The 11,708-nt window shown below is 46.4% G+C and overlaps 1 protein-coding gene across 5 annotated transcripts in view; it reads left to right on the forward strand.

The window, feature by feature from the left end:
* The window catches only part of hivep2a (HIVEP zinc finger 2a), a 217,087-nt gene extending 209,285 nt beyond the window's left edge, over positions 1–7,802 (forward strand). For all 5 annotated transcript variants that reach the window (XM_060831219.1, XM_060831218.1, XM_060831221.1 and 2 more), the window contains one exon: positions 4,577–7,802. In XM_060831219.1, the coding sequence (XP_060687202.1) occupies positions 4,577–5,227 (651 nt within the window). In that variant the 3' untranslated portion in view covers positions 5,228–7,802. The remainder of the gene's footprint in view (positions 1–4,576) is intronic.
* The last annotated feature ends 3,906 nt before the right edge of the window (positions 7,803–11,708 follow it).

Here is an 11,708-nt window from a genome sequence, read left to right on the forward strand (position 1 = left end):
TGAGGCATACAGCTGCACAGAAGAGGCATGAGGCACGATCAATATTATATGAAGTTAGAGAGGGCCATTCCCCAGTCTAATAACAGCAGGGAATAAGCTGTCCTTCATCCTGTAGGTGGGTATGTTCAAATCTCTGTATCTTCTGCCTGATGGAAGAGGAAATTCTACACCTTAAGGCCCATGTAGCTGAGGGTACAGCCTCGGAATGAAATTGAATCAAATCGATCGTACACAGGAGGGTAAAGTTGCAGGGGGTGGGTGTATGGCTGGAGGCGATTACAGAGGGCAGAAAAGGCCAGGAAAAAATTCAAAAGCAAAAGGGGAATTCCAGATTATGAGGCGTTGCTGTGGTGGGAGCCAACTTTGGTTAGTGAGCACAGCACTGAATGATGGGTGAACAAGGCATGATGCTGAGAGTTCTGGCAATGCGGTTTAATTCAGCAGGAACTTCAAAATGGAAAACTTAAATTCCATTATGGCACAAGACGTCAGTACGAAAAATCCATCAGTGATAGCACCCAGGTCTGGCAGAGGGTCAGTGCTGAGGGAGTGTAGCACTATCAGCGGGTCAGTACTGAGGGAGTGCAGCACTGTCAGAGGGTCAGCACTGAGGGAGTGCAGCACTGTCAGAGGGTCAATACTGAGGGTGTGCCGCACTGTCGGAGGGTCAGTGCTGAGGGATTGCCACACTGTCGGAGGGTCAGTACTGAGGGAGTGCAGCACTGTCAGAGGGTCAGCACTGAGGGAGTGCCGCACTGTCAGAGGGTCAATACTGAGGGAGTGCCACACTGTCGGAGGGTCAGTGCTGAGGGAGTGCCACACTGTCGGAGGGTCAGTGCTGAGGGAGTGCTGCACTGTCAGAAGGTCAATACTGAGATATTGCCACGTTGTCAGAGGGTCAGTGCTGAGGGAGAGCTGCACTGTCAGAGGGTCAGCACTGAGGGAGTGCCGCACTGTCAGAGGGTCAATACTGAGGGAGTGCCACACTGTCGGAGGGTCAGTGCTGAGGGAGTGCCACACTGTCGGAGGGTCAGTGCTGAGGGAGTGCTGCACTGTCAGAAGGTCAATACTGAGATATTGCCACGTTGTCAGAGGGTCAGTGCTGAGGGAGAGCTGCACTGTCGGAGGGTCAGTGCTGAGGGAGTGCCACACTGTTGGAGGGTCAGTGCTGAGGGAGTGCCGCACTGTCGGAGGGTCAGTGCTGAGGGAGTGCCGCACTGTCGGAGGGTCAGTGCTGAGGGAGTGCCGCACTTTCGGAGGGTCAGTGCTGAGGGAGTGCCACACTGTCGGAGGGTCAGTGCTGAGGGAGTGCTGCACTGTCGGAGGGTTAGTGCTGAGGGAGTGCTGCACGAAGTGATGTCCTATAGTTGAAAAGTGGTGCTGTATTAATGCAAAGAATTTGTAAATACAAGCTTTCTCCTGTATTCCCCCGTGGATTTATTCACGGCTGCCTTAGCTTACCGAGTTCTGGTGTTGCTGTACATCCGTACTCCTGGACCGTTTCAGCATTGTGTTTGGGTCACCTTCTCACATTTCCCTTAATTATGAAAGAGAGCCAGTGGGCTCACTCTTTCCCGATGTTCTAACCAGTGAATTCCGCTCATCTGTGCTTATGGTGAATATGAAAACCCTCCTCATCGGATAAAAGTCACATAAAATGTAATTCATAATTAAATGCTGCAAATATTTTATTTCTCTTTTTCCAGGGGCTTGTATAAAATAATAGCACCTTCAACATGACAATATTGACCAGTTGTTAATCAGCTTATATAAGATGGGAATAAAAATAAGAATTTAAAGTAGCTCTGAGGAATAGTTGGAAGAATGGTAACAGTGCAGACTGAGATGAGATTTAGCTGTGTATAATCATGAAGGGGACTAGGTCATGTGATGAGGAGAGCCCTATCTCCCTCAGAAATCAGACAAGCCCAAAACCAGTTCAGACCAGGATTAGAGGGGAATAGACTATTTGGGACTGAGATGAGGAAACATTTTTCACCCAGACAGTAGTCAGCCTGTGGGACTTACTACTAGCGCAAGCTGGGTTACTGAGTATATCCTGGAAGGAGATGGGTGGATGTTTTCGATATTAAAGGCAGCGTGGGAGATGCCAAGAACTCTAGCATTGAAATAGAAGACTAGCCGTGATCAAAGTCATAGTCACACAGCATGGAAACAGACCTTTTGGTCCAACTTGGCCATGCTGACCATGTTCCCAAACTAAAGTCCCACCTGCCTGCGCTTGGCACATATCCCTCCAAATGTTTCCTATTCATGGATTTGTACAAATGTCTTTTAAAATGTTGTAACTATACCCGCATCCAGCACTTATAGAGTCATAGAGATCTACAGCACAGAAACAGGCCCTTCAACCCAACTGATCCATGGTCCCATTTTGTTGTGTTTGGTCCCTATCCCTCCATACCATCCATGTGCCAGTCTAAGCATTTCTTAAATGACCAAATTAGACTCACCTCCCCAACTGGTGGAGCAGACTCGAAGGGCCGAATGTCCAATTCTGGCCCTTAATTTCCAGGATTGTGGCTATGAGTTGAGGAGAATTTCATCTTTCATCCAGACGTGAGAAGGGGATCTGGAATTCACTGGCTGAAAGATATCAGGCAGGCAGAAACCCTTAACTCGAAACTCACAATTATCTGGCACCTTTTAGAGTTGTAACTACCAGGGCTACAGACTAAATGCTGGAACGTGGGATTGATAGCGAGCATGATGGGCTGAATAGCCTCCAAGAAGAAGGGACAGAAAGCTCCCTTGAATGTGAATGTGACTCTGAAGCAGTTCTCTCAACAGCTGGGGGTCGGATATCCAATTGTAGAATGGCGACTGAGAGAGGCTGCTGCAGATATTTTCGAACTAGTCAGTTGTGGAGATGTTAAGACACACAATTGCATTAGGTAGACAATGAACCCAGTCCTCCTGGCTCAGAGATAGTGACACTACCCCATTCACTTCAGGAGTCCTTGAGATTGGTCAATGCATCTGCTTTGCAGTTGGGAACTCAACCAGGAAAGTGAGCTGACCACCGAGATTCACAATAGTATTTTCTCCAGCTGCTTCCTGGGGCTACTCCCAGAATTCCTGCGATTGTCTACGATAATGAGTTAACAATGTGACAAGTGAACCTGTGTTACTATTTGCAATTCGAGCTCTTTCGCCCTTCAGGTACTTGCCATTGCTAATCGCTGGGGCCTTCTTTAGTTATTCATTTTGTGGGATGTGGGCGTCGCTGGTGGATGTGATGCCAATCAAGTGGGGACTGGGTGGTATCAAACTTCTTGAGTGTTGTTGGGACTGCCCCCATCCAGAGCAAGTGGGGAGTATTCCATCAGACTCCTGACTTGTGGGTGGTAGACAGGCTTTTAGAAGTCAGGAAGTGAGTTACTTGCAGTTGCTCTCCTTAGCAACTAACTCCCCTCACTCTGTCGGCATGTCCACCTATCCCTGCCCTCCTGCATAGGGCATCCCTTGGCACTCATCTGTGCTCCTGACTTCAACCTACTCTGTATTGTACAGTCCCAGTGCCAGATCGCATCTTGCTCTGCACTGCCACCTTTGGAGACCAGTGGGCACTGCAAGGCCTGGGCTAAGGCACCACCCAGAGAGTATTATTTTTGGTTTAATAAGTTTGCATTAATTGTTTTTTGTAGGTTTCTGTTATCCATTTGATTGTCCTATTGTTACAGTACCCCATTGGCAGCTGTCCAAACTGGTTATACTTCAGAGTAAAAACAGGCCATTCAGCCCCAAATGGTTTTCCTATCTCTGCTTTAGCTCAGCTGGTCAACATAATTGCTTGATTTCCATATAATTCATACAGTGCGGAAACAGTTTGGCCCAACTGACCCTCCAAAAAGCATCCCACCCAGATCCAACCCTGTATTTCCCATGACTAACTCACCTAACCTGCACAACATACGCAATTTAGCTTGGTCAGTCACCCTGCACATCTTTGGGCTGTGGAAGGAAACCGGAGCAAACCCACACAGACACAGGGAGAACGTGCTAACTCCACACAGACAGCCACCCTGAGGGTGGAATTGAACCCGAGTCCCTGATGCTATGAGGCGGCAGCGCTAACCACTGAGCCACTGTACCACCCAGATTTTTTTTTAAAGGGTTTTGAAATAAGACATTTGTTGTTGTTTTGAAGAAGACGCCCTCTTTCCAACCGTGAAATTATGAAGCGAGAAAAGAACGAGAGGGAAAGGATAAAAATTCTGTCAAAGTGGGCGTGTGACCTCCATTGAGGTTATTTATTTATTCTCTTCCCCTCCCAACAAATAACCCTCAGCTTTCGATTCGCTTGTCCCCTTTGCTCCCATCTGAGGCCTCTTCCTCCTGAAATGGCAGGTGCTCCCACCTCCCCTCACTCACTCATTCATTGAAGCATAAATGATAAGTGGGAGTTTGGGATACCTTACCCTCACAAAACACGGCATTTATTTCATGGAAGGAGAATCCATTGGGAGTGGGAGCAAGGCCTACACTGGGCTCTGGGTTCCTTTTAAACTGTCTTTCTATTTACATTTGAAATTTTCCTTTTGAAAATTTGCAGAGACCATCTCACCAGAATCCATTGGACAACAGCAGAATGGTTCCCTGGCCGTCATATCCTGTGTGTGAAACTGCCCAAGGAGACCAAAGCCATACCATCCTTCCCAATGGGCCTCAGGGCTGCCTCTTCAGCCACCTTCCATTGCACTCACAGCAACAAGTGCGGGCCCCATACCAGATGATCCCCATTGGAGGCATCCAGATGGTCCATTCTGGAGCTGCTCCTCTGCCCGGGCCGCTGCCGGCGCCTCAGCTCCCCCTGGGGGCCAGGAGGAGGGAGGAAAGCATCATCGACGAGGCCACCCACTGCGTCATCGAGAGCATCAAGGAGATGGACATCTTCTCCAAGTCCGAGGACGTGCAAATTGAGTCCCCGATGGCTGTGTCGCCACCCCGGCCGACCAGCCCCACCGATCCCCTCGGGGCTGAGGTGTTGGGGGGCACCGGTGAGGAAGGGGTGCGCGGTCGGATGGCGGATCAGCGGACGTTGCAGGGCCCTCTCGCTCCCAGCAGGGGGCACAGCGAGCACCCAGTCCCTCCTGGTCATGAGGGTGAGGAGTTTCGATGTCCAGCAGAGGAAGGAGAGAGGGCCGGGAGGGCAGGATGTCCCCCGAGCAGTTGGGCCTGGGGCATTTCAGCAAGTCCACCTTGAAGACCATTGGGTAATTGGAAACAACCACCAGGAGTAATTGGTACCCACGTTGAAAGGAACGAGAGAGAAAGACCGAGCGTGAGAGAGAGATTGTCAGACAGAAAGCCTGGGCAGGAGACATTGACTGAAACCACTGGTGGGGCAATGGAGGGGAACAATTAAGGCACAGTGCCACAAAATACCCTCCCGGCTGGATTCCCAGTGAAGGCAAGAGTTTGGGAAGGAAGGAGAGCATGCTACAACCTTTGTCTATCTGTGGTCTAGACTTTGAACACGCAAAATATTTGAAAATATTTTCTATTTGTCCGTGAGATGAAACAAAAAAACCCCGACCAAAAGCAAGTTCCTTCTGTTGTCCTCGTTAAGTATTTTTTTTTAAGAAGGTGTTGCAGATATTTTGTGCCTTTTATTTTTGCTCAAACTCCTGTATGCATTACAAAGGAAGGGGAGAAATTGTACATATTTTAGAATTTTGTGTACATGGCTTTAATAATTGTGATGTTTTCTTTTCAGAGCACTTGTTTTGGTGGGAGGGGTGGGGGGGTTTCGTCTTGAATTATGTGAATGATCCGAAACGGTTTATTTTTATGGGTTTTGGGTGATGGGGTGAAGTATCATGTGAGGTTGCACTAAAAATGTATTTTTATACAATTGAATTACTCTTATGTACAGCAATGATTCTGTGATACTAATATTTATTACTTTTTGTTTTGTTTTATAACTTGCAGAAGTTCTGTTTCTCTCTCTAATTGTAGGCACCTCTGACATGAAGCATGGGATTTGTCTTTTCTCTGTTTTGCGGGAGTTAGAACAAAGATTTGTAACGCTGTAAATTGTTTGCTGCTGAGATTCCGAGGGGTGGGCATTGCTATCAGATGTGACTCCCTCCTCTCCTTCAGAAAGATCAAACCATTACAAATAATTCCTCTTTGGTTTCAGTTCCAGCAGCCGGTGCTGGTTTTGTGGGATTGTCAGGGAAGAGAGAGGCAAAAGGTAGATTAGATTAGACTTACAGTGTGGAAACAGGCCCTTCAGCCCAACAAGTCCACACCGACCCGCCGAAGCGCAACCCACCCATACCCCTACATTTACCCCTTACCTAACACTATGGGCAATTTAGCATGGCCAATTCACCTGACCCGCACATCTTTGTGACTGTGGGAGGAAACCGGAGCACCCGGAGGAAACCCACGCAGACACGGGGAGAACGTGCAAACTCCACACAGTCAGTCGCCTGAGTCGGGAATTGAACCCGGGTCGACAGGCGCTGTGAGGCAGCAGTGCTAACCACTGTGCCACCGTGCCGTAATTGAGGGAAGATTTGACAGAGCACGAACATTTGAGGTAGAGATCTTTTCCCATTTTCCCCCTTTCCCCCCAGTTGTCTGTCCCTCTTTTCTTCCTTGTCTGCTCACCAACTGCTCTTCATTGTCTTCTGCTGTCCTTGAGAAGCCCCAGCGTCTCCACATCCCATTGAAAAATCCTCCCTCAGCCCTCCCAGAGTCAAAACGTGCAGTGCTGGAACAGCCGGTCAGGCAGCATCTGAGGACAGGAGAGGCCATGGTGATGGGCTTATGCCCAAAACCTTGACTGTCCTGCTTCTCCAATGCTGCCTGACCAGCTGTGCTTTTCCAGCACCACACCTTTTGACTCTGATCTCCGACACATGCAGTCCTCATTTTCTCCTCGCTGTCAGCCCTCCCCAACCCTAGCTCCCTTACGGGACCTTCCCTGTCAAGATGACTGAGATAGACAACGCAGTTGAATAGCCTGAGATGGAAGGGGTAACCCTTACCTCCTCACAGACGCGGGGAGAATGTGCAAGCTCCACACAGACAGTCACCCGAGGCTGGAATCGAACCCGGGTCCCTGGCGCTGTGAGGCGCTGTGAGCACTGAGCCACTGTGCTGCTGTGAAAAGCCAGGCCAGAAATCTGTGCAAATAAAATCAATTTATTTTTTAAAACTGTAAGTCCTTCAGGAGCATGTTTAAGTTTGTTAAATTGGGATATCAGATGGTATTGCCCACTCCTTTCTTTTTATATATATATAGATCTAAAAATGTTTTTTTAAAAATGACGTACCGTGATTATGCACTTAAAAAGACAATAGATTGAAAACCGAAGAATGCATATGATGTAATCATTTGTTTGAATTAAATTTTTAATCCAGACTGTTGTCGTATTCATTATAAATGAAGTGCTTACTGGTAATTTTAAAATATAATACTGTTTAGCATTAATTGAATTGTATCTGGCTGGTGTACATCTTTTATGCCTTTGTGAAGGTTTAAAACAAAAAAAAATATTTTAAACTTACATGTGAATATTTTTTGTGTGCTGTGCTTGAGACATTTAGCAGAGACGGAAAATACATTCCAAAAAACCTGTACATACTGTATATTCCAAGTGAGTTATCTGTGTAATTCTTTTGTGTAATTACTCATAAACGGACACTGTCACCACATTTCCTGTTTTCACACTTAACTGTACAGCAAAGACTTGAAGAACGAGTGTGATAAAAAGCACAGACCTGTCATTTTAAACAAGATATTCTATATAAATATATATATATATTATATATATGGGGTTGGGTGGGAGAGGGGTGGTAGGGTTGGGGGTAGAACCCTTTTGGAAAATGTGTGTATGTGACGTTCAGTGCAAATAAAATGTGCAGTGGTATTATCTGCTGTGTTCAATTGTGGTTTCTGCAGGGTTACAGTGTGGAACCCAAGGTGATCCTATTGTCCTGGCTGGCAGTGTCTTGGACCGTGAGTTTTGGCCCATGTCATTGTTCAGGACCTGGGCATCGTGAGGAACATCATTTCCAAGTTTGCCGACAGGCAGCAGTTTCTCTGTAATAAAACTAGAAATTGCTGGAAAAAGCCTGGCAGGTCTGGCAGCATCTGTGCGGAGAAAACAATTCGGGTCGACTGACCCTCCCTCAGAACGGTTCTGAGGGAGGGTCACTCGACCCGAAACATTAACTCTGATTTCTTTCCACAGATGCTGCCAGACCTGCTGAGCTTTTCCAGCAATTTCTGGTTTTTTTTTCTGATTTACAGTCTCCGGAGCTGCTTTGATCTTCAGCGAGTTTTCTGTGTTGGTGTGTGAAGCAGAGTAGGAGATCTCGAGGGGGGCATGGAGTGGTGGATAACGTGCTGGGATGATGCGGCAGATAACATTTATTGCAGAACAGCATGAGGCGATACATTTTGGTGAGAGGAATGAGAAAAAAAACAAAGTAAGCCAAACAAAAAGACCTTGGAGTGCAGCTTCATAACACCTTGAAAGCAGAGTCCCAGGTGGACAGAATAGTGAAGAAGGTGTGTGGTATACTTGCCTTTATTGGTCAGTGCATTGAGTATAGGAGTTGGAAAGTCATGTTGCGGATGTACAGGACATTGGTTATGCCACTTTTGGAATACTGTGTGCAATTCTGGTCTCCCTGCTACAGGAAAGATGTTGTGAAACTTGAAAAGGTGCAGAAAAGATTTACAAGGATGTTGCTAGGGTTGGAGTGTTTGAGCTACAGGAAGAGGCTTAATAGGCTGGGGCTGTTTTCCCTGGAGCATCGGAGACTGAGGGGTGACCTTATAGAGGTGTATAAAATCGTGAGGGGCGTGGATAGGATGAACATCCAAGGTCTTTTTTCCCAGGTTACGGGACTCCAGAACTAGAGGGCATAGATTTAAGATGAGAGGGGAGAGATTTAAAAGGGATCTGAGGGATAACCTTTTCACGCAGAGGGTGGTACGCGTACAGAATGGGCTGGTTGAGGAGGTGGTGGAGGCTGGTACAATTGCAACACTTAAACAACATCTGGATGGGTGTATGAATAGGAAGGATTTAGAGGGATATGGGCCAAGTGCTGGCAAATAGGATTAGATTATTTAGGATATCTGGTTGGCATGGAGGAGTTAGCAGAAAGGGTCTCTTTCCATGCTGTACATCTCTGACTCTAAGCTAAAGAAGGCAATTTGAAAGGGGGCTACAGGGACCCAGACAATTGGGAATCTATGAATGTATATCTTTGAAGGCAACAGGACCAGTTGAGAAGACAGTTTGAAGATCAGATGAGATCCTGAGGGTTATATGGAGTGCCATTGAGTACAGAAGCAAGGAAGATATGTTAAACAACCATAGGATACTGGTTAGGCCTCAGCTTGAGCATTGTGTTCTGTTGTGGGCACTCAGGGGCAGTGGTGTAGTGGTAATGTCACTGGGCATGCAATCCAGAATTACAGGCTAATGCATGGACTTCAAATCCTACCATGGCCAATGCTGAAATCTGAGCTTAATTTAAATAACAATGGAATTGAAAACTAGCCTAATGCCACAGTTGATCTTGTTACTGATGTCCTTTATGGAAGGAAATCTGCCATCCTCATCTGGTCTGGCCGACATGTGACTCCTGACTTGAAGCAACGTGGTTGACTTTCAACTGCCCATTGATCAATTTGGGATAGACAATAAGGCTAGAATGCAGGTGGGGGGTGTTCAGAGGAAATGACTGATCTTGCCCTTGTAGGGATTTGAGGTGGTGGGTGGTTTTGTAAAGTGCTGTCAGAAGACCCTTGGTGTGTCTTGGAAATGGTGCACACTGATGCCCATGGAGAAGACCATTTACAACCTGAGCCACAGTTTCCAAAGGCCCTGCATCATTTGTCCAAAGATGTATAGCTTAGGTCAGTTGGCCATGCTAAATTGTCCCATAGTGTTCAGGGATATGCAGGCTGGGTGGATTGGCCATAGGGGAATGTGGGATTAGGGGGGTAGGGTAGGGAATGAGATGCACTTTTGGAAGATGGATTTCGATGGGCTGAATGATCTCTTCTGAACTATAGGGATTCCATGATTTGGCAAGTCCTCATTATCCTTATTTGTGTATCAAAACTTAAGTGTTTTCGACACGAATCTCCCTGCGGTGGCCAATTGACCAACAATACACCTGATCTGACAGGGAGTGTCATGGAGTCAGTGTTCCTATTGATGGCAATCCAGAAAGCGACCCCTGGCTTTTCCACATTAGCAGACTTGGATAAAATGAATCATCTTCAGACTTGCAGCGATTCAGGTGATTCTTTTGGAAAGAGGATGGAGTTCAGGAACACAGACATGCATCTTATCAGTTTGGTGCTGTGTCTTGATCATGTGGTCTATTGTACAATTGGGAAGTGGTTGTAAAGACTAGTGAAAAATGGAGACTTCAGAGAGATGGTAATTCCTATCAGTCCAATGTCCAATTTAATATTGTAGCCACCCTCGCTAAGTTGAAACCTAGGCCATCTGATAATGAACTTTGCCCGAAACGTCGATTTTACTGTTCCTCGGATGCTGTCTGAACTGCTGTGCTCTTCCAGCACCACTAATCCAAAATCTGGTTTCCAGCATCCGCAGTCATTGTTTTTACCTCATGAACTATGGCTATCTTTGTTGTCACTACTAACAGGGATTCCAGGGCAATTCAACAATTTGATTCCCATTCAAACACCACCTAGAAATTGTATAAACTAGTCAGTAGAAGTGTTTACATTGTCAGCTCAGGTGTAGACGTCTTGCCTTCCATAGGGGATTCCCAGCCAATCATGGTACTCCTTTCCATCCCTTCTTGAATACATGACAATAAATGATTCAATTCAGTTGAAGTGACCGATAAACTGTCAGATTGGAAACAAACTCCTTATCGCTTTACCAGGGACAGAGAGTGGCGTGGAATTGAAGTCACTGGCCTAATAATCCACAAAACCAGGTGCTAATCCTCTGGATTCTGAATATACATTCAGAAAATACCATACTAACTGGTGGAATTTGAATGCAATGTATTCATAAATCTGAAAATAAAAGCCAGTCTTGAAAACTATACATTTATTATAAAGAAGCTATTGTCCTTTCGGAAAAGGTGTTTAGCCTCCGAAATGAGACTTCAAACAAAATCTTAACTCTAACCCTAACAAAGGTGGTTGACAGTGATGGAGAAGATCTTAGGATACAGGAGGATGCATATGGATGGGTCAGGAGACAGTGAGGACTGCAGATACTGGAGACCAGATTCGAAATGACCATGGATGGGTCCAATGGAATTTAACTCTGATAAATGTGAGGCATTGCACTTTGGAAAAGGAAGAAGACAAGGGAGTGCTGAATGAAAGGCAGGAGCCTCGGAAGCTCAGAGGAACAGGGACCTTGAGATGTGTTGTCCACAGATCCCTGAAGATGGCAGGACAGGTTAATAGGTTTGCTAAGAAGGCACACAGGATTTTTGTCTATATTAGTTGAGGCATGGATTGAAAAAGCAAGGAGGTTATATTGGAGCTGAACAGAATTTTGGTTAAAGCTGGAATACTGTGTGCCGTTCTGGTCACTACATGATAGGAAGGAAGTAAGGAGGTGCATCAGGATGTTGACTGGGTTGGAGCATTTTAGCATTGGAGAGAGGCTGGAAAAGCTCAGGTTGTTTTCTTTGGAGCAGAGAAGGTTGCA

Source organism: Hemiscyllium ocellatum, chromosome 10 (genome assembly GCF_020745735.1).
Source record: "Hemiscyllium ocellatum isolate sHemOce1 chromosome 10, sHemOce1.pat.X.cur, whole genome shotgun sequence".
Taxonomy (NCBI): Eukaryota; Metazoa; Chordata; class Chondrichthyes; order Orectolobiformes; family Hemiscylliidae; genus Hemiscyllium; species Hemiscyllium ocellatum.